Raw genomic sequence first — 23,314 nt, forward strand, 5'->3', positions numbered from 1 at the left:
AACACAGAGTTACACTTTAAAAGTTTTAAAAGCACATTAGAACAGTTTTAAAGCTAAACAGTTTAAAGCAGTAGCTTTTAAACTGTTTTAATATGACCCACAGTGAGAAAATCATTTTACATAGTAAATACCACACTTATATACTGTACCTGTGTTTGTATACCATATACATATACTACATGTCATATATATAATATAGTGTATATAATTATATACATACAATATACATATGCTGTGTAGTATATTGTATATAAGTATACATATATAGTATAATCCAAAGTTCCAGGAAGCCTACTTACCCTTACTTGTGATGCATTCTCTTTTCTACTGTGTTTCATTTCTTTAAAGTGCTGTCATGACCCACTTAGTTGATTTCACAGCCTATTAATGGGTCATAACTCAGAGTTTATAAAACTCCTCATTAAAACTGAAAAACTAAAGACCAGAGATTTAATGACTTAATTGGCATTACCTAAGAGTGGCAGAACCTGCATTATTTTCTGAATTATTCTATTCCCAGGCTAGTTCTACTTGCATTATTCTTATAGTTAAAAAATAGCCCCGCTGTCATCTATTTATCTTGTAACAGTGCTTCATTTTCATGAATCAATCATAAACATCATCCTTTCATCTATAAAACAGTCCTATGAACTTTACAAAGTATAGTTATTTTTCCCATATTATGAAAGGGGAAAATGAGGCAGAGAAATATTGAGAAAATTGTCCAAGAAGAATTAGTTATGACAGCATTGAAACTGAGGCATTCTGATTTTAAAATATACTAAAGTACTTTCTAGTATCCATTTGGCCACTACTTCCTTTTTGACCATTTGTCATCATGGATTAATCTCATGGTGATTTCAAGTTTATATAATTTTTGTGCCGTTTGCAGTAACTGAAATAATAGGTTACCTTTGCTTTGTTTTTCATAGTATCAGCAGGCAGCAGCAAAGCCAGTTCCCTTCCAGGAAGCCTACAGCGTTCACGAAGTGATATTGATGTGAATGCTGCTGCTGGTGCCAAGGCACATCATGCTGCTGGGCAGTCTGTACGAAGTGGGCGGTTAGGTGCAGGTGCCCTGAATCCAGGTTCCTATGCATCACTAGGTAAGACAGCTAACTATGGGAAAGTACAACATTTTCTCCCTGGTCTCAGGGAAGCAGTGAATCATCATCAATTTCAGTGATTGATGATGGTGATATATTTATCATTTCTATTTCATTCTTGCTAGTTAAGTATAGTCCATATGTTTTATATGATTCTGTCCTTGCAATGTAGTTCTGAGGTATCTGAAATACCTTGTTTCTCTTTTCCCCCTGTTGTGCTCCTAACCATCTTAATCAAAGGAACAATTCTTTATTCCATGATTTGCATATAGAATTTTCAAAGTTCTGCACTACAGCCACATCCAGCTGCTGGATACTAAGGGAGTTTGGTGTTGTACCCAGCTTCTCTATCCTCTTTCTCCTACTTCAGTTCCCTTACCAAGAAGTTAAAGCCTTTTGGAAATCTGGGAAAACTGCAAAGGTGAATCATAATCAAAGCTTAAAAATAAATAAAATACCTAGGAATAAACCCACCTAAGGAGACAAAAGACCTGTATGCAGAAAACTATTAGACACTGATGAAAGAAATTAAAGATGATACAAACAGATGGAGAGATATACCATGTTCTTGGATTGGAAGAATCAACATTGTGAAAATGACTATACTACCCAAAGCAATCTACAGATTCAGTGCAATCCCTATCAAACTACCAATGGAATTTTCCACAGAACTAGAACAAAAAATTTCACAATTTGCATGGAAACACAAAGGACCCCGAATAGCCAAAGCAATCTTGAGAAAGAAAAACGGAGCTGGAGGAATCAGGCTCCTGGACTTCAGAGTACACTACAAAGCTACAGTAATCAAGACAGTATGGTCCTGGCACAAAAACAGAAATATAGATCAGTGGAACAGGATAAAAAGCCCAGCGATAAACCCATGCACGTATGGTCACCTTATTTTTATATAAAGGAGGCAAGAATATACAATGGAGAAAAGACAGCCTCTTCAATAAGTGGTGCTGGAAAAACTGGACAGCTACATGTAAAAGAACGAAATTGGAACCCTCCCTAACACCATACACAAAAATAAACTCAAAATGGATTAAAGACCTAAATGTAGGCCAGACACTATAAAACTCTTAGAGGAAAACATAGGCAGAACACTCTATGACATCCATCATAGCAAGATCCTTTTTGACCCACCTCCTAGAGAAATGGAAATAAAAACAAAAATAAATCAGACCTAATGAAACTTAAACGCTTTTGCACAGCAAAGGAAGCCATAAAAAAGTTGAAAAGACAATCCTCAGAATGGGAGAAAGGATTTGCAAATGAAGCAGCTGACAAAGGAATTATCTCCAAAATATACAAGCAGCTCTTGCAGCTCAATATCAAAAAAACAACCCAATCGGGCTTCCCTGGTGGTGCAGTGGTTGAGAGTCTGCCTGCCGATGCAGGGGACACAGGTTCATGCCCCGGTCCGGGAAGATCCCACATGCCGTGGAGCGGCTGGGCCCGTGAGCCATGGCCACTGAGCCTGCGCGTCCAGAGCCTGTTGCTCCGCAACGGGAGAGGCCACAACAGTGAGAGGCCTGTGTACCGCAAAAAAAAAAAAAAAAAAAAAAAAAAACAACCCAATCCAAAAATGGACAGAAGACCTAAATAGACATTTCTCCAAAGAAGATATACAGATTGCCAACAAACACATGAAAAGGTGCTCAACATCACTAATCATTAGATAAAATGCAAATCAAAACTACAATGAGGTAATACCTCACACCGGTCAGAATGGCCATCATCAAAAAATCTACAAACAATAAATGCTGGAGAGGGTGTGGAGAAAAGGGAACCCTCTTGCACTGTTGGTGGGAATGTATATTGATACAGCCACTATGGAGAACAGTATGGAGGTTCCTTAAAAATCTAAAAATAGAACTATCATACGACCCAGCAATCCCACTGTTGGGCATATACCCTGAGAAAACCATAATTCAAAAAGAGTCATGTACCACAGTGTCATTGCAGCACTGTTTACAATAGCCAGGACATGGAAGCAACCTAAGTGTCCATCAACAGATGAATGGTTAAAGAAGATGTGGCACATATATACAATGGAATATTACTCAGCCATAAAAAGAAACAAAATTGAGTTATTTGTAGTGAGGTGGATGGACCTAGAGTGTGTCATACACAGTGAAGTAAGTCAGGAAGAGAAAAGCAAATACCGTACGCTAACACATATATATGTATGGAATCTTAAAAAAAAAATGGTCCTGATGAACGTAGGGGCAGGACCGGAATAAAGACACAGACGTAGAGAATGGACTTGAGGACACAGGGAGAGGGAAGGGTAAGCTGGGACGAAGTAAGAGAATAACATTGACATATATACACTACCAAATGTAAAACAGATAGCTAGTGGGAAGCAGCCGTGTAGCACAGGGAGATCAGCTCGGTGCTTTGCTACCACCTAGAGGGGTGGGACAAGGAGGGTGAGAGGGAGACGCAGGAGTGAGGGGATATGGGGATATACGTGTGCGTATAGCTGATTCACTTTGTTATACAGTAGAAAGTAACACACCATTGTAAAGCAATTATACTCCAATAAAGATGTTTAAAAAAAAAAACTTAAACATATATTCCCAAAGCTATTCAGGGTTTGTTTTTTATATCCATCAACCTTAAAAGTTTGAGATTGGTTATCCATATTATTTATCTCTGTTTTGTGCTTCATTTTTCTTTCTCTTGGGTAGTACTCAGGGAACACTAGGCAGGCAGATCATTGGAACACAATAGGAAGTGTAGAGATTCTAGGTGTGAATGTGGTACATGATAAAGGTGGCATAACTACATTCAATGAGGAAAGCATAAATTTACAGTAAATGGTGTTTAGACATATGGCTTTCAGTTTGGTACAAAATTAAGTTAGAACCATGTTTCATACCATATAAAAATTTATTCCAGATAACTAAGAAGTTGAACAAAAATATAAAGCATCTTGACAAAAACATAGTAGTTGAGTATTCATCTAATCTCAGATTGGAGAAGAAATTTTAAGCATAAAGAGCCAGAAAACCATGAGGGAAAATCCCTTAGGATCGAAATCTTAAGTGTGAAAATATAAAATCAAGTGACTGAAAATTAAAAGGGAAAAAAATTTTGCCAATACTACAAAAAAAGCTGAAATGTCAACAAGTTTTATAAGTCTATGAGAAACAGATGAGCTTATTTTTATAGAAAAAAATTTTACATATATCAAGAAAAGCATATTTCAAAATTGCCCCCAAAACCCCCAAACAGATGTTGGACCTCCACTGTAATCAAACAAATGCAAACTGAAAGACCGGTAAATGCAGCAAGAAAGTTAAGGTTCGTGCCTACTATTCATAAAGAATGTGTTTAAAAGTGCTGATGTGAAGTAATCATGGAATACTTTATCTGAGTGGCATTTTAATAATACCCATGAAGCTTTTTAAAATGTTGAGAGTTTTGAGCCAGTAATTCAATGTTTATAGATAATTATGCCAAGAAATAAAAGGAATATTCATTATGTTTCTAAAAATAGACGTATTAGCTTCAACCTTGATGTGTAACAAAGAGGGAGTGATTAAGTTATGGTATATCCTTACAGATACTATGCAGCCATTAACAAGTCATATTTTTTTAATTTTAAAAAAAATTTTATTTATTTTTGGCTGCATTGGGTCTTTGCTGCTGCACGCGGGCTCAGTAGCTGTGGCACACTGGCCCTAGAGCATTCGGGCTTCAGTAGTTGTGGCGCCTGGGCTCAGTAGTTGTGGCTTGAGGGTTCTAGAGCTCAGGCTCAGTAGTTGTGGTGCACGGGCTTAGTTGCTCCATGGCATGTAGGATCTTCCTGGACCAGGGGTCAAACCCATGTCTCCTGCATTGACAGGTGGATTCTTAACCACTGTGCCACCAGGGAAGCCCCAACAAGTCATATTTTTAGCAAAGATCAAATGATACGCCTACCAAGCAATGTGTGATACTTTCATTATTTTGTATAAAATTATACATAGATGAAGAACTGGACAAAAATGGGTTTGTTTGTTTGTTTTTTTGTTAAGATTCATCTATGTTGTTGCATGTAGCTAAAGTTCATTTATTTATATTTCTATGTACAATATTCTATGGTATGAATATATCACAATTTAGTTTTCTGTTCTACTGTTAGTGGGCATCTTGGTTGTTTCCTGTTTTTTTATTATTATGAATAATACTCATGAACATTCTTATATATAGGACTGGACAGAGATGTTTACAAAGATGTCAACAATGGGTTGATTAGTGCTTTTAAATTTTCATAAAACTTTTCTGTGGTAGAAACATTACCTTCCTGGAAATGCATTATTATTTCAATATATGAAAACTAATCAATATAATATACCATATAGTAAAATAAAGGACAAAAATCACATGATCATCTTAGTAGATGCAGAACAGGCATTTGACAAATTTCAACACCCTTTCATGATAAAAATACTCAACAAACTAGTAGAGAAGGGAACTTTCTGAACCTGATAAAGAACATCTGTGAAAAATCCACGTATATACAGGTAGTATATACGTCATGATGAAGGACTGGATGCTTCCCCCAAAATCAGGAACAAGATAAGGATTTCCACTCTTGCCCTTCCTAACAGCATTATCATGGAAGTTCTAGCCAGGTCAGTTAGGCCAGAAAAAGAAATAAAAGGTATCCATATTGGAAAAGAACTGAAGCTATTTGTAGAAAACATGGTCTTATATATAGAAAATCCTAGGAAATTCACAAAAAAACGATTAGAACTTATTAATAGTTCAGCAGAGTTACCAAAGATAAGATCAATATACAAAAATCAGTTGTATTTCTAAATGCTAGCAATGAGGGACTGCCCTAGTAGTCCAGTGGTATAGAATCCGCCTTACAACACCGGGGACACCGGTTCAATCCCTCGTCAGGGAACTAAGATCCCACATGCCGTGGGGCAACTAAGCCCGCATGCCACAACTACAGAGCCCACTCACCCTGGAGCCTGCGCACCACAACTAGAGAAGAGAAAACCTGCACGCCACAACTAGAGAGAAGCTGGCACACCACAATGAAAGATCCCAGATGCTTCAATGAAGATCCCATGTGGCACAACTAGAGAGATGCCCGCACACCACAATGAAAGATCCCACATGCCTCAGTGAAGATCCCATATGCCACAACTAAGACCCGACGCAGCCAAAAATAAATAAAATAAATAAACAGAAGATGGTGGAGTAGAAGGACGTGTGCTCACTCCCTCTTGTGAGAGCACCGGAATCACAAATAACTGCTGAACAGTCATCAACAGGAAGACACTGGAACTCACCAAAAATGATACCCCACATCCAAAGACAAAGGAGAAGCTGCAATGAGATGGTAGGAGGGGCGCAATCACAATAAAATCAAATCTCGTAACCACTTGGTGGTTGACTCACGAACTGGAGAACAATTATACCACAGAAGTCCACCCACTGGAGTGAAGGTTCTCAACCCCAAGTCAGCCTTCCCAACCTGGGGGTCCGGCAAAGGGAGGAGGAATTCCCAGAGAAACAGACTTTGAAAGCTAGTGGGATTTGATTGCAGGACTTCGACAGGACTGGGGGAAACAGAGACTCCACTCTTGGAGGGCACACACAAAGTAGTGTGTGCATCAGGATCCGGGGGAGGGAGCAGTGACCACATAGGAGACTTAACCAGACCTACCTGCTAGTGTTGTGGGGTCTCCTGCAGAGGCGGGGGATGGCTGTGGCTCACTGCAGGGACAAGGACACTGGAAGCAGAAGTTCTGGGAAGTACTCTTCGGCATGAACCCTCCTGAAGTCCGCCATTGGCCCCACCAAAGAGCCTTTAACCTCCAGTGCTGGGTCACCTCAGGCCAAACAACCAACAGGGAGGGAACTCAGCCCCACCCATCAGCAGACAAGCAGATTAAAGTTTTACTGAGCTCTGCCCACCAGAGCAACACCCAGCTCTACCCACCACCAGTCCCTCCCATCAGGAAGCTTGCACAAGCCTCTTAGATAGCCTTATCCACCAGTGGGCCAACAGCAGAAGCAAGAAGAACTACAATCCTGCAGCCTGTGGAATGAAAACCACATTCACAGAAAGATAAACAAAATGAAAAGGCAGAGGACTATGAACCAGATGAAGGAACAAGATAAAACCCCAGAAAAACAATTAAATGAAGTGGAGATAGGCAACCTTCCAGAAAAAGAATTCAGAATAATGATAGTGAAGATGATCCAGGACCTCGGAAAGGAAAAAGAATGGAGGCAAAGATCAAGAAGATGCAAGAAATGTTTAACAAAGACCTAGAAGAATTAAAAAACAAACACTTAGAAGAATTAAAGAACAAACAAACAGATAAACAATACAATAACTGAAATGAAAAATACACTAGAAGGAATCAATAGCAGAATAACTGAGGCAGAAGAATGGATAAGTGACCTGTAAGGCAGAATGGTGGAATTTACTGCCACGGACCAGAATAAGAAAAAAGAATAAAAAAAAATGAAGACAGCCTAAGAGACTGGGACAACATTTAATGCACCAACATTCACATTTTAGGGGTCACAGAAGGAGAAGAGAGAAAAAAGGGACCTGAGAAAATGTTTGAAGAGATTATAGTCGAAAACTTCCCTAACATGGGAAAGGAAATAACCACCCAAGTCTAGGAAGTGCAGAGAGTCTCAGGCAGGAGAAACTCAAGGGGAAACACGCCAAGAAACATAGTAATCAAATTGACAAAAATTAAAAACAAAGAAAAATTATTAAAGGCAACCAGGGAAAAACAACAATTAACATACAAGGGAACTCCCATAAGGTTAACAGCTGATTCCTCAGCAGAAACTCTACAAGCCAGAAGGGAGTGACACGATATATTTAAAGTGATGAAAGGGAAGAACCTACAACCAAGATTACTCTACCTGACAAGGATCTCATTCAGATTTGATGGAGAAATCAAAAGCTTTACAGACAAGCAAAAGCTAAGAGGATTCAGCACCACCATACCAGCTCTACAGCAAATGCTAAAGGAGCTTCTCAAAGTGAGAAACACAAGAGAAGAAAAGGACCTACAAAAACAAACCCAAAACAATTAAGAAAATGGTAATAGGAACATACATATTGATAATTACCTTAAATGTGAATGGATTAAATGCTCCAACCAAAAGACATGGATACAAAAACAAGAACCATATATATGCTGTCTAAAAGAGACCCACTTCAGACCTCGGGACACATACAGACTGAAAGTGAGGGGATGAAGAAAGATATTCCATGCAAATGGTAAACAAAAGAATGCTGGAGTAGTAATACTCATATCAGATAAAATAGACTTTAAAATAAAGACTGTTACAAGAGACAAGGAAGGACACTACATAATGATCAAGGGATCAATCCAAGAAGATATAACAATTATATACGCACCCAACATAGGCACATCTCAATATATAAGGCAAAAGATAACAGCTATAAAAGAGGAAATCGACAGTAACACAATAATAGTGGGGGACTTTTAACACCTCACTTACACCAATGGACAGATCATCCAAACAGAAAATTAATAAGGAAACACAAGCTTTAAATGACACAATAGACCAGATAGATTTAATAGATATTTATAGGACATTCCATCTGAAAACAGCAGATTACACTTTCTTCTCAAGTGCACACAGGACATTCTCCAGGATAGATCACATCTTGGGTCACAAATCAAGCCTCGGTAAATTTAAGAAAATTGAGATCATATCAAGCATCTCTTCCAACCACAATGCTATGAGAGAAGAAATAAATTACAGTTAAAAAAACATAAAAAACACAAAAACATGGAGGCTAAACAATACTAAATAGCCAAGAGATCCCTGAAGAAATCAAAGAGGAAATCAAAAAATACCTAGAGACAAGTGACAATGAAAACATGACGATCCAAAACTTATTGGATGTTTATAGCAATACAGTCCTACCTCAAGAAACAAGAAAAATCTCAAATAAACAATCTAACCTTACCACCTAAAGGAACTAGAGAAAGAAGAACAAACAAAATACAAAGTTATTAGAAGGAAAGAAATTAAGATCAGAGCAGAAATAAATGAAATAGAAACAAAGAAAACAATAACAAAGATCAATAAAACTAAAAGCTGGTTCTTTGAGAAGATAAACAGCACTGATAAACCTTTAGCCAGACTCATCAAGAAGAAGAGGGAGAGGACTCAAATCAATAATATTAGAAATGAAAAAGGAGACGATACAGCGGACACTGGAGGAATACAAAGCATCATGAGAGACTGCTACAAGCAACTCTATGCCAATCAAATGCAACTCTATGCCAATCAAATGCACAACCTGGAAGAAATAGACAAATTCTTAGAAAGGCATAACCTTCCAAGACTGAACAAGAAACAGAAAATATGAACAGACCAATCACAAGTAATGAAATTGAAATAAAATTGTAATAAAATCTTCCAACAAACAAAAGTCCAGGCTTCACAGGTGAATTCTGTGAAATATTTAGAGGAGAGGTAACACCCATCCTTCTCAAACTCTTCCCAAAAATTGCAGAGGAAGGAACACTCCCAAACTCATTCTACGAGGCCACCATCACCCTGATACCAAAACCAGAGAAAGATGTCACAAAAAAAGAAAACTACAGGCCAATATCACTGATGAATACAGATTCAAAAGTCCGCAACAAAATTCTCACAAACAGAATCCAGCAACACATTAAAAGGATCATACACCATGATCAAGTGGGATTTATCCCAGGGATGCAAGAATTCTTCAATGTATGCAACTCAATCAATGTGATACACCATATTAACAAATTGAAGAATAGAAACTATATGATCATCTCAATAGATGCAGAAAAAGCTTTTGACAAAGTTTAACACCCATTTATGATAAAAGCTCTCCAGAAAGAGGGCATAGAGGGAACCTACCTCAACATAATAAAGGCCGTATACGACAAACCCACAACAAACATCATTTTCAATGGTGAAAAACTGAAAGCATTTCCTCTAAGATCAGGAGCAAGACAAGGATGTCCAGTCTCACCACTCTTATTCAGCATAGTTTTGGAAGTCCTAGCCACGGCAATCAGAGAATAAAAAGTAATAAAAGGAATACAAATTGGAAAAAGAGAAGTAAAACTGTCACTGTTTGCAGATGACATGACATGATACTATACATAGAGAATCCTGAAGGTGCCACCAGAAAACTACTAGAGGTAATCAATGAATTTCGTAAAGTTGCCGGATACAAAATTAACGCACAGAAATCTCTTGCATTCCTATACTCTAACAATGAAAATCAAAAGAGAAATTAAGGAAACAATCACATTCACCACTGCAACAAAAAGAATAAAATACCTAGGAATAAACTTACCTAAGGAGGTAAAAGACCTGTACCTAGAAAACTATAAGACACTGATGAAAGATATCAAAAATGACGCAAACACATGGAGAGATATACCATGTTCTTGGGTTGGAAGAATCAATATTGTGAAAATGACTGTACTACCCAAAGCAGTGTGTAGATTCAGTGCAATCCCTATCAAATTACCAATGGCATATTTTACAGAACTAGAACAAAAAATCTTAAAATTTGTATGGAGACACAAAAGGCCCCAAATAGGCAAAACAATCTTGAGGGAAAAAAATGGAGCTAGAGGTATCAGACTCCCTGACTTCAGACTATACTACAAAGCTACAGTTGTCAAGACAATATGGTACTGGCACAAAAACAAATATAGATCAATGGAGCAGGATAGAAAGCCCAGAGATAAACCCATGCATCTATGGTCAACTAATCTATGACAAAGGAGGCAAGGATATACAGTGGAGAAAAGACAGTCTTTTCAGTAAGTGGTGCTGGGAAAACTGGATAGCTGCATATAAAAGAATGAAATTAGAACACTCCCTAACACCATACACAAAAATAAACTCAAAATGGATTAAAGACCTAAATGTAATACCAGAAGTATAAAACTCTTAGAAGAAAACATGCGCAGAACACTCTATGACATAAATCACAGCAGGGTCCTTTTTGACCCACCTCCTAGAGAAATGGAAATAAAAAACAAAAATAGGGCTTCCCTGATGGCACAGTGGTTGAGAGTCCGCCTGCCGATGCAGGGGACACGGGTTCGTGCCCCGGTCCGGGAAGATCCCACATGCCGCGGAGCGGCTGGGTCTTTGAGCCATGGCTGCTGAGCCTGCACGTCCGGAGCCTGTGCTCTGCAATGGGAGAGGCCACAACAGTGAGAGGCCCATGTACTGCAAAAAAAAAAAAAAAAAAAAAAAAACAAGACAAATGGGACCTAATGAAATTTAAAAGCTTTTGCACAGCAAAGGAAAGTATAAATAAGACGAAAAGACAACCCTCAAAATGGGAGAAAATATTTGCAAATAAATCAATGGACAAAGAATTAATCTCCAAAATATATAAACAGCTCATGCAGCTCAATATTACAAAAACAAACATCCCAATCAGAAAATGGGTAGAAGACCTAATAGACATTTCTCCATACAAGACATGCAAATGGCCAAGAGGCACATGAAAAGCTGCTCAACATCACTAATCATTAGATAAAATGCAAATCAAAACTACAATGAGGTATCACCTCACAGTGGTTAGAATGGGCATCATCAGAAAATCTACAAACAGCAAATGCTGGAGAGGGTGTGGAGAAAAGGGAACCCTGTTGCACTGTTGGTGGGAATGTAACTTGATACAGCCACTATGGAGAACAGTATGGAGGTTCCTTAAAAAACTAAAAATAGAATTACCATATGACCCAGCAATCCCACTACTGGGCATATACCCTGAGAAAACCATAATTCAAAAAGACACATGCGCCCCAGTGTTCGCTGCAGCACTGTTTACAATAGCCAGATCATGGAAGCAACCTAAATGCCCATCGACAGAGAAATGGATAAAAAAGATGTGGTCCATATATACGATGGAATATTACTCGGCCATAAAAAGGAACGAAATTGGGTCATTTGTAGAGACGTGGTTGGACCTAGAAACTTTCATACAGAGTGAAGTAAGTCAGAAAGAGAAAAACAAATATCGTATACGAACTCATATATGTGGAATGTAGAAAAATGGTACAAATGAACTGGTTTGCAAGGTAGAAATAGAGACACAGATGTAGAGAACAAACATATGGACACCAAGGGGGAAAGCAGGGGACGGTGGTCGTGGTGGTGATGGGATGAGTTGGGAGATTGGGATTGACATATATACACCAATATGTATAGGATAACTAATAAGAACTGACTGTATAAAAAAAATAAAATAAAGATAGTTGATGGAGTCAGAAAAAAAATAATAAACCTTTACAAAAAATGCTAGCAATGAACAATCTGAAAATAAAGTTAAAAAGCAATTCCAATTACAATAGCCTCAAAAAGAATAATACATTGTACATAGGAATCGATAGAACAAAAGAAGTGTAAGACTTCTCTAGGATGAACCACTCTTATGTTTCTCCTTTACTCTTAGGTTTCTCCTTTACTCTTACACTCATAATATTGCTGACACCAGATGTGTGGGATTTTCACATCCAGCAATTCTTAGACAACACCTAGATGTCCTAAAATTCAATTCAGTTGTGGCCCTAACCATAGTTAACACAGACCTTACAGGTTAAGGGCTTAGCCTGTCACGACCCCCGCCCCCACTCACCCCCACCTCAGACATCAATTGCAAGTCCATGTTGTTACCGGTGCTTCTGACCAACTGGCTCTAAGTCACAGGTTCCCTTGCCCCCTCCTTGAGTTAAATTAATTTGCTAGAGTGGCTCACAGATCTTGCGAAAACAGTCTGCTTACTAGATTACTGGTTTATTACAAAGGATATTAAAGGGTATGAATGAGAAGCCAGATAAAGAGATACAGGGGGTGAGGTCTGGAAAGGTCTCAAGCCCAAGAGCTTCTTTCCCTGTGGAGTTGCAGTGTGCCACCCTCCCAGCATATGGGTGTGTTCACCAACCCAGAAACTCTCTGAGTCTTGTGCTTTTGCCATTTTTATGGAGGCTTCATCACATAGTCATAATTGATCATTAACTTAGTCTCCAACCTCACAACTCTTCCCAAGAGGATGGAGGATGGGGCTGAAAATTCCAAGCTTTTAATCATGGTTTCATCTTTCTGGTGACCATCCCCCATCCTGAGGCTATCGAGGAGACCACCAGGAAATGCCTTATTAGAACAAAAGACACTCCTATCACCCAGGAAATTCCAAGGGATTTAGGAGCTCTGTCAGGTACCAGGGTCAAGGAGCAAATATTAGAGAAAAAGGTACACCAAGTGCTCTTACCACTTGAGAAATTACAAGGGTTTTAGGAGCTCTGTGCCAGGAATTGGGCTCATATGTATGTTTTATTTCACACTTGTGCACTAAAAACTACAACACATTGTTAGAAGAATTTAAAGCTCTAAATAACTGGAAAGACACACAGGTTATTTAAAGACTTAATATTAAGATGGGAAATTGACATACAGATTCAATGCAATCCCTATCAAAAGTCCAGCTGCCTTTTTATAGAAATTGACAAACTGTTCCTAAAATCCAAATGACAAAGCAAAGTTTCCGGAATAGATGAAACGATCTTGAAAAAGAAGACCGAACTTGGGGTACTCACACTTCCCAATTGCAAAATTTACTTCAAAGCTACAGTAATCAAGTCTGTGTGGTACTGGCATAAAGATAGACATACACACCAATGTAATAGAATTGAGAGTCCAGAAATAATCCCGTATATCTGTGGTCAGTTGATTTCCAACAAGGGTGCCAAGACCATGCAGTAGGCAAGAATTCTTTTCAGCAAATGTTGCTGGAACAACTCAATAGCCAGGGGCCAAGGAATGAATTTGGACCCCTACCTCATATCATATCCAAAAAATTAACTCAAAATGGATTAAAAACACAAATGTAGGGCTTTCCTGGTGGCACATTGGTTGAGAGTCCGCCTGCCGATGCAGGGGACATGGGTTCGTGCCCCGGTCTGGGAAGATCCCACATGCCATGGAGCGGCTGGGCCCGTGAGCCATGGCTGCTGAGCCTGTGCGTCTGGAGCCTGTGCTCCACAATGGGAGAGGCCACAGCAGTGAGAGGCCTGCGTACCGCAAAAAAAAAAAAAAAAAAAACCCAAATGTAAGAGCTAAAACTATAAAATGCTTAGAAGAAAACACAGGTGTAAATCTTCATAACCTTGAACGATGCAATGTTTCCTTAGATACTACACCAAACACAAGCAACCAAAGAAAAGCTAGATAAATTGGACTTCATCAAAATTAAAAACATAGTGCTTCAGAGGGCACCGTCAAGAAAGTGAAAAGACAACACACAAAATGAGAGAAAACATTTGCAAATCACATATCTGATTAGGGACTTAACATCTCAAGTATATAAAGAACTCATAACTCAGTAACAAAAAGGCAATTCTATTTATAAATAAGCAAAGGATCTGAATACATATTTCTTTAAAGATAATATACAAATTGCCAATAAAAGCACATGAAAAGATGCTCAACGTCCTTAGATATTAGGGAAGTGCAAATCAAAAGCACAATGAGATACCTCTTCACACCTGCTAGGCTGTTATCCAAAGAATGGACAATAACAAATGCTGGTGAGGATATGGAGAAATTGAAACCCTCATACACTGCTCCTGGAATGTAAGTGGAGCCACTATGTGAACAGTTTGGCAGTTTCTCAAAAAGTGAAACAGAGTTAGCATGTGACCCAGTGGTTCCACTCCTAGCTGTATACCCAAGACATGTGAAACATATGTTCTTATTAAAACATGTACACAAATGAATGTTCATAGCAACATTATTCATAACAGCCCAAAAGTGAAAACAACCCAGATGTCCATCAGCTGGTGAATGGTTAGGGAGGTATGTGCATACAATGAAGCAGAATATTACTTAGCCATAAAAAGGAGCACATTACATAAAAGTGAAATACTAACGCATGCTCTAAGAGGGGTGGAACTCGAAAGCATTATAAAGTTAGACACAAACAGCCACATACTGTATGATTCCATTTACATGAAATGCCTAGAATACGTGAACCCACAGAAACAGAAAGTAAATTAGTTGTTGCCAGGGGTTGGGAGTTGGGAAAATAGGGAATGACATCAATGGGTATAAGATTTCTTTTTGGGATGATGAAAATGTTCTGGAATTAGATATTTATGAGGGTTGTTAAGTCTTGTGGATATATTAAAAACACTGAATTGTATACTATGAAAGAGTAAATTTTATGGTACATGACTTACACATTAATTTTTTTAAGTGGGGAAAATGGAAAACAGAAATACAACATTCATCCTGAGTCTTAAAAATAAAACATTATATTTAGTATCCATTATTTTTTAGTACCAGAAGAAAATACTGAATTTGAAATGTTTTAATATGAACTCGAAAGCCATTTGCAGCAATTCTTTTTTTTTAATTTTTGAACACGCCACGCAGCTTGTGGGATCTTAGTTCCCCAACCAAGGATTGAACCCAAGCCCTCGGCTGAAAGCGCAGAGTCCTAACCACTGGACTGCCAGGAAATTCCCAGCAGCAATTTTTTTTTTTCATAAGAAAGTCATAATAGTGCCATGAGATTGCTTAATTTGTTTCTTTTGGTTCTTTAAGGTTTGAATGGCATGTTTGCTTCTTTACAGAAGGGAAAGGTGTCCCTCTATCCTCTTTTCTTCATCTGGCCCAGGTTCACACTCAGGCACAATGAGATACTTGTCTGTGCCTCTCTCCAGGGCTTAGAGAATAGATTTTCTCATTCTTTCTATTTCTATGTCTTTTTTTCTTTTTCTTCCCTCCCTCCGCCCCTCCCCCTTCCTTCCTTCCTTCCTTTTTCTTTCTAAACCCCCTTCCCCCCCCTTCCTCAACTTTCTTATACAGATGTGACTTGTGTATTCTTTGTTTTCTTCTCTTTGAGCCTTGTTTATCATGGCTGAACATTTATGGATCCAGAGATATAGGCTTCTATATTGAAAGAGTCTCTCAGTGTATTGGTAGGTTGCTAAAGGATGAGCAGCTAAAAGCTCGTTGAGTTTTATGCATTTTGAGTTTGAAATCCCTGAGACATCAAACTGGAAGTGTTCGGAGGCATAGTAGTATATGAAAGAATTACATACAGTGGTAGAGAACTCAGGAGAGAGATCTGTGCTTGAGATTAGATTTGGAAGTCATTAGAGGATTGTTCTTACTGTAATCTTCTGTAATTAAGGTACTGTAATCTTTCAATATTAAACTCAATACATTACTTAAAGCAGTTGCCACAGGATTTTTCGTCCACTGAAGTGCTGAATCCTTTGGCAACGGGGATATGATGAGTGTTTTGAGGTTTACCCTTGAAAACTTTATCCTGAAGAGTAAGCTTGGTATGATGGGAGACAGGAATTTCTGTTAAGGAAACCTTGATATATCTATGCATATTTATGAATATTTGTTCTCAACAACTAGGTCTGTGGGATTGCTTAAATGAAAAAGAAAATAAATGTTTTCAGTTGAAGTCATGTGGACAGAAATCAGATTTCAGTTGATTGAGGAAGAAGTTGGAAGGAGAATCTGTATAAATTATTCCTAGGCTTAGCGGTTGAGAGGAGATGAAAGAAGATTGTAGGAATTATCCGTTGTTAAAGGTTAATGAACTTCTTGTTTTTTAAAATTGAGGGAGTTGAATATGTTTGCATACTAAGATGGTAGAGTCAGTAGAGAAGGAAAAGTAAAAAATGGAAGAATAAAAGGAAATTGTTTACGGCCAAAGTTCTTATGAGAGACATGAGGAATAGGATGTATAGAGAAGAGCTGGGGAGTTAGCCTTGGATGTGGAAGGGTCATCAGTTTCACTGAGGTAGAAGGGAAAGAAATGAAGGAGGTAGATTCAGATATATTTTGGGCGGGTGAGCATTAAGAGCCATGTAATGGGGAGGTAGCTATGTCTTCATGTTTGAGGAATCAGAGTCAGGACACTGAGCTAATAGAAAGCAGGGTGTCTGAGAGGTGGCTTGAGGTTTGGAATAGCAGTTCAGGAGGCACAAGAGGAGAGGCTCTCTTCCGGGCTTCCTGCAACCACCCACACATTGAGAAACTCACCAGAGAACTCATTGGACTGTTAGCTGTACTCATGGCTGAGGTTTATTATAGCAAAAGGACACACAGCAGGATCAGCAAGGGAAAAAGACTCATCCGGTAGTCTGGAGGAGTCCAGGCACAGGCTTTCAGAGTTATCCTTCCCAGAGGCGAAAATGACAGGCTGCACAGAACATGCTCCTTCCTCCAGCAATGAGTGTAGAACATGTGCATAGTGTTTCTGTCCAGAGAAGCTTCCTTAAGACTCAGAGTCCAGAGTGAGGGTAAAAGGACTGCAAGCACTCTGCTGCACAACCAGCCACAATTACCAGAATTCCGTACTCCGAAAAAGATAACAGGTATTCCCCATAAATCACATTGTCTGCAAAAACAATTCAGGCAAGTTGGTATAGCAGGAGTTCAATACCCCGTTCCCAACACTCAAACACACAAAACAATCTCATCATTGATAAAATCAGGATCCAAAACTAAATTCCCAAAGGCCAGCTAAGGGCTAGCCCTGTAACTAGACTCTTCTTAAGAGTATCAGACCTGGTTTATTAACACTTTTCTGCACAGTCACTAAAAGCCAAGCCTGATAATTACCCCAGTTTCTAATAGTGCCAGTATGCATGACTTCTTGGTTTTGTAATTTTCTCTATTGGGGCACCTCAACGTAGCGGGGTAGAGAAATTTAGTTGTTAGATTTATCCATATTTCAGGTCTTAAAGGGACTGAAAGTACTAAGAAAGGATGGGGTGAGGAAGCAGCAACGCAGTAGACAGAGGATAATGATGAGACAGCTAAATTTAGAGTAGAATTTGGGGGTGTGCTCTAGCCTATAGAGGAAAAGAGAAAGCAGGGCAAGGTGACTCTTAGATTACGAGAAACTCAGCAGACGCAAGCAAATGGTTTGTCTGATGGTGCAGGGGTCCAAGGTTGGGACATGGGCTTCTCTAACTTATTTAGCTAGTGAAAATCAGACTTATTGTCAATTCAATTCTATATATATATTTTTTTTGGGGGGGGGTATTTTTATCTCACAAAGAAACCTCGTCTTGTTTAATCTCCTAGTATGTTTTAGTTGAAAACAAGCTTCATATATACGTGTGTGCTATGAATTCTGTGTTCTTAAAAATAATGTTTTCCAGGGGTTATAAAATCCTTTTCTAATATACTAAGTTTTGTTCTGTTCTTTGCTTGCTCTTTCATCAGAGGATACTTCTGACAAGATGGATGGTAAGAACTTCCTTTTCTAATACACCTAAAAAATTTTATGGCTCTTGGATTCTACATGATACCTTTGTTCATTCTCTTAACTTCTGAAAATAGGCTGCTTATTTGGCAGCACTCTTAATGTGAAAATGGCTACGTAATTCTCTGATTGAATTTTGGGTTAGACATATCCATTTTGGGTTTCTCAGTTTACTCAAGTACTAGGTTACTGTTTGTTATAAGTTAAATCAATTTTCTTAATTTTTTATACCTGAGCTCTTAGAATATTCTTGATTTCTTAAGTCTTTCTCTGAAATATTAGATTCAGAAGAAGGGAAAGGAATCTCATAAGTCACTTGATTCAGTTCTGTAGTTTAATAACTCTGATACAGAGAGAGACAAATGACATATTTTACAGATTCATGTGGTTATTTATGAAAATGAAATGCAAGTCACAGATGCTGTCTTTCAGAGAGTGAGTTTTAAATTAACATTTAATCAAAATTGAACTTACTTTGAGCTATGCCTTTTTTTTTTTTTTTTTTTTTTTTTTTTTTTTTTTTTTTTTTGCGGTACGCGGGCCTCTCACTGTTGTGGCCTCTCCCGTTGCGGAGCACAGGCTCCGGACGCGCAGGCTCAGCGGCCATGGCTCACGGGCCCAGCCGCTCCGTGGCATGCGGGAACTTCCCGGACTGGGGCACGAACCCGTGTCCCCTGCATCAGCAGGCGGACTCTCAACCACCGCACCACCAGGGAAGCCCTGAGCTATGCCTTTTTAATTTCAGTATTTAGTTTATCTTTAGTTGCTTGATCCAGTGTGGTAATTTTTATCTGTATGGTATTTTTGTCTAACACTAGACTGTGTATTATCCACACTTGCCCTTCACTTCATCAGATACCATAATGTTATCTAAGAACTTGAGCTTTTTTATAAGAACTTGTAAGAAGATCCTGAATCTGTAAGTCACAGTATGAGATCTAGGGAAAATGGAAAACTATGTTTTTCTGTCAATTATTACATAAACTCTGAAATTGATATGTCTTCCATTCTGATGAAATGGAAGATTTATTTAATCTTGGATTGGGTACATGAGTGTTACTTATAATTAGTCTCTGTGCTTCTGTGTGTGTTTAATGTATTTCATAAATTTAAGAAATTATTAAATGAAAGAAAACCTAACTAAGAGATAGTTTCTATATTTCAAACCATTCAATATCACTTCTAACACTGAGATTCTAGATCCTTTAAAAACAAATTATTCTCACATTCCAGATCAAAATGTTTTCTTTTTTGGGTCAGAAACATCAGCCTATTTGAGGAATCACCTGTGTTATGTGATGTGTTACTCTCACTGATGTTTAATCCTGTTTTTTTAAAAAAAATCTATATACACACAGACGGAGAAACATCTGTTATTGCCCTGTAGTAGTAGTGAGTTTTTTTTTTTTGGCCGTGCCGTGCGGCTTGTGGGATCTTAGTTCCCTGACCAGGGATTGAACCCGGGCCCTCAGCAGTGAAAGCGTGGAGTCCTAACCACTGGAGTGCCAGGGAATTCCATTTACTTGATCATTTTTGCTAGTTTTCATTGACATCTTAGGGAGTACAAGAATTTTTGAATAAATATCTAATGGATTGATAGGTCTTTGTAATGCTTTGGTGAAAATACTGGGTTAATGAGACCTAGGTCATGGATTTGATTCCCATGTTTGTCAATTAGTTTTCTAGTTCTTTTATGGACTACCTTTTGAAAATGCACAGAAAGAATTCTTACATTGGAAAGATCTATAAAAATCTTCATTTTGGAGAGAGCAACGAAAGTTGCATCTTTCTTGAGTAATTAATTTCTCTAATTTTCTTCACCATTTAAAATTTTAAGTATGAAGTATAGCAGATAAACGTGTTTGTTATAGAATTTTGCTATTTTTAATTGTCTAGTTTTAACCTTTTTTGTGCTATGAGTCATTAGGTTACCTCAAATTTTCTTTTATCTCAAAATGAATCTTTTAAAAGCTAATTTAAGGCTATCAAACTAGAAATTTTTTCTTTTGCCCTTTTGTTTTCGTTGGGTGGGAGGCACGAGGAAGGTTTTAACATCAGCATTGGCAGACTTTGTTGAAATGTTATTGTTTTATTTCTCTTATTTAGGAACAGCATCTGAAGATGGTAAGAATTATACATTTTGTTAGTAACACAAATACCTCTACATTAATATTTTCATTGGTAGGAATTAAATATTAAAAACTAAAATAGGCTAATTTCTTTGCAAATCTATATAATTTGCGAGCTGTGGTAGCTTTTACATTTCATGTTTGGTTGTGTTAGTTATACATGTGGATTTTTTTTTAATCCTTCATCTTGGAGTTTTGCTTTGTATCTTGCATCACCTCATGCTAGAAAAACATAAATGCTTAACATGTTTAATAATACCTAGTATAAAGTTACATAGTTTCATTTTTTCTTGTAGTGACATTAATGCCTTTATTTTGTGTTTCTGGTTTTTAATTTATGCCAATTCATTTATACTTTGAGAGTGCACGTGCCATTGCTTTATCGTCTTTAAATATCCTCAGCATTTAAATGCATTTATTTTGTCAGCTTTTAAATGTATCTTTGATTTTGAATCAGTGACTGGAGAATTGCATATGATTTGAATTTGGGATTACAAAAACCTTGCTAGGTATAATACTTTATTTTACTGAGCCAGTTTACCTTTTAAAAAATTATTTATTGCTTTTGAATTTGTAGAAAGGAAAAATTCAGTTTTTATATTTATCCTGCCTGAAGGCTGTCTTATTAAGCCTCTGATATGAAACACATTTTTTTTTTCTAAATTTTACATGGATGACATTTTCTTGTGATACACAGTTAAGTAGATTTAACATTTTGGAGGCCTCATACTTACTCTGATATATTTGAAATATTTTCATATTTTAAGTTTTAAATTAGAGTACTAGTTTCTGGCACTGTGGCATTGTAATTTAGAATGGTAGTATCAAAATACTTAATTTATCCTAATTTCTTTGTTGTACTGGATACATTCTGCATTTCAAAAATAATAATTTTTTTCTATTTTACTTCTTAGTCAGGAGAACATTGTGTCCTATTCTAAACAGACTCTGTAAAAGGGTGAAAGTCCTGAATTATGGGCTTTTTAGGGGCCTCAAAGAAGTTGATAGAATGCTAGGATCTACCAACTGTACTTCTCCTTTTGCTTCATTTTATTCCTAGTTCCTAATTATTCTCTTATCTTCCCTCACTCATTTCTTAATTTTTCCTTACTCTTTACTGTATGTTTTCCTAATTAATATTACCATATCAGGCTAGCCCCTATATTGTTGGGGTTTTTTAAAATTTATTTTGTTTATTTATTTTTGGCTGCTTGGGTCTTTGTTGCTGCGTGTGGGCAGAACTAGTTGTGGCGAGCGGGGGCTCCTCTTCGTTGCGGTGTGCAGGCTTCTCATTGAGGTGGCTTCTCTTGTTGTGGATCACGGGCTCTAGACACGCAGGCTTCAGTAGTTGTGGCACGTGGGCTCAGTAGTTGTGGCACACAGGCTTAGTTTCTCTGCAGCATGTGGGATCTTCCCGGACCAGGGCTTGAATCCGTGTCCCCTGCATTGGCAGGCAGATTCTTAACCACTGCACCACCAGGGAAGTCCCCAGCCTCTATATTGTGATTGCCCTAAAAGTTGTGACTTTTAACTAAAAAGTATTTTGAGTCCTTCTTTATGATCATGTTTGGTATTGGTTCTGATTTGATAGTGATTGAGACTGTTGCTTGAGAATACCAAAGTACCTGCTAGTAATATATTTTTGTTTTTTCTAATGACAGTTTACTTAAGCACTTTGGTAAGCATTATCTCCTTTGGTTCAAGAGCTCTAGAAACATCTTGCGTCTTGGTTTTGTGGAGGGGGATGAGGCAGTAGTAAGAGAAGAAAGGAACGCAACTTGGAGGTAGAGAAGGAAATGTGTGTAGAAAAGTGCCATCTCTTTGAGGATTGGTATTTCCTCAAATAATTTTATAAATGAAATTGGTTAGTTGGAGGAAGAGAGGAGTAAACGTGTCCATGTACACCTGTAGTAATCTCATGTTTAGCACAGGATATAAAAAGATGAGATATTTTACCTAGTATGGTATCTTCTTGCAGATCTCTTTAGAACTACATTTTCAGTCCGAAAGATTGTTTGGGTTGTTGTTTCCAAGATTAGCTTGTATATTAAACTACAGGGTGGATTTGAGAATAAATTAAATTTCATGGAAACGGAAATTTTAAAATTGGAACTACCAATTAAGAATAAGTGCATGCCTGTAGTAATTATCTTAATTATAACTCTACTTTACTGGACTAATAATATCAAACTGAGAATGGAGATCTTTAGTTTGACTTTATTCTTACACGTAAAGGAAAGTTAGCTTATGGTGCAACACGTAAAAAGCAGTATGTATTTTTAAAATTTTAAGAGAACTATAATCTTATAATCTGTAAGTGAAGGTTACATTATTACAGAATTTAACAATACTTGAAAAGCACACCCAATTAGAAAATTATAGTGGGATTTTTTTCCTAATTACTAAATATTATAGAAAAAAGTCTTTAATTATGTAAATAATTTTATTCCTTAGGCCGGGTGAGAGCAAAGCTTTCAGCACCACTTGCTGGTATGGGAAATGCCAAGACAGATTCCAGAGGAAGAAGTCGAACAAAAATGGTGTCTCAGTCACAGCGTACGTATTGCCTATTAGTTCTCCCATATTTCTAATATGTTAGGATAAGCGTATTCCTTGTATGTTACTGTGTGAAGAGATTGACCAGTGGAAAAAGACAAAACTAATTTCAAAAAAGACAAGCCACATACTGAGTTCTTGTTCTGTACTTTAGGTTCATCATCACCTGACAAAAATGAAGGTATTTTTTTTTTTCAATGTTT

At 37.7% G+C, this 23,314-nt stretch overlaps 1 protein-coding gene across 4 annotated transcripts in view; it reads left to right on the plus strand.

The window, feature by feature from the left end:
- The window catches only part of CLASP2 (cytoplasmic linker associated protein 2), a 189,952-nt gene that overhangs the window by 104,189 nt on the left and 62,449 nt on the right, over positions 1 to 23,314 (plus strand). For 2 of the 4 annotated variants that reach the window (XM_082848265.1, XM_082848267.1), the window contains exons 18-20: positions 933 to 1,106; positions 18,387 to 18,410; positions 23,010 to 23,111. In XM_082848265.1, the coding sequence (XP_082704391.1) occupies positions 933 to 1,106; positions 18,387 to 18,410; positions 23,010 to 23,111 (300 nt within the window). The remainder of the gene's footprint in view (positions 1 to 932; positions 1,107 to 18,386; positions 18,411 to 23,009; positions 23,112 to 23,314) is intronic. The other 2 variants (XM_082848266.1, XM_082848268.1) reach the window with 1 other exon arrangement.

The sequence above is a fragment of the Leucopleurus acutus genome (genome assembly GCF_964270905.1).
Source record: "Leucopleurus acutus genome assembly, chromosome: 10".
In the NCBI taxonomy this organism is placed as follows: domain Eukaryota; kingdom Metazoa; phylum Chordata; class Mammalia; order Artiodactyla; family Delphinidae; genus Leucopleurus; species Leucopleurus acutus.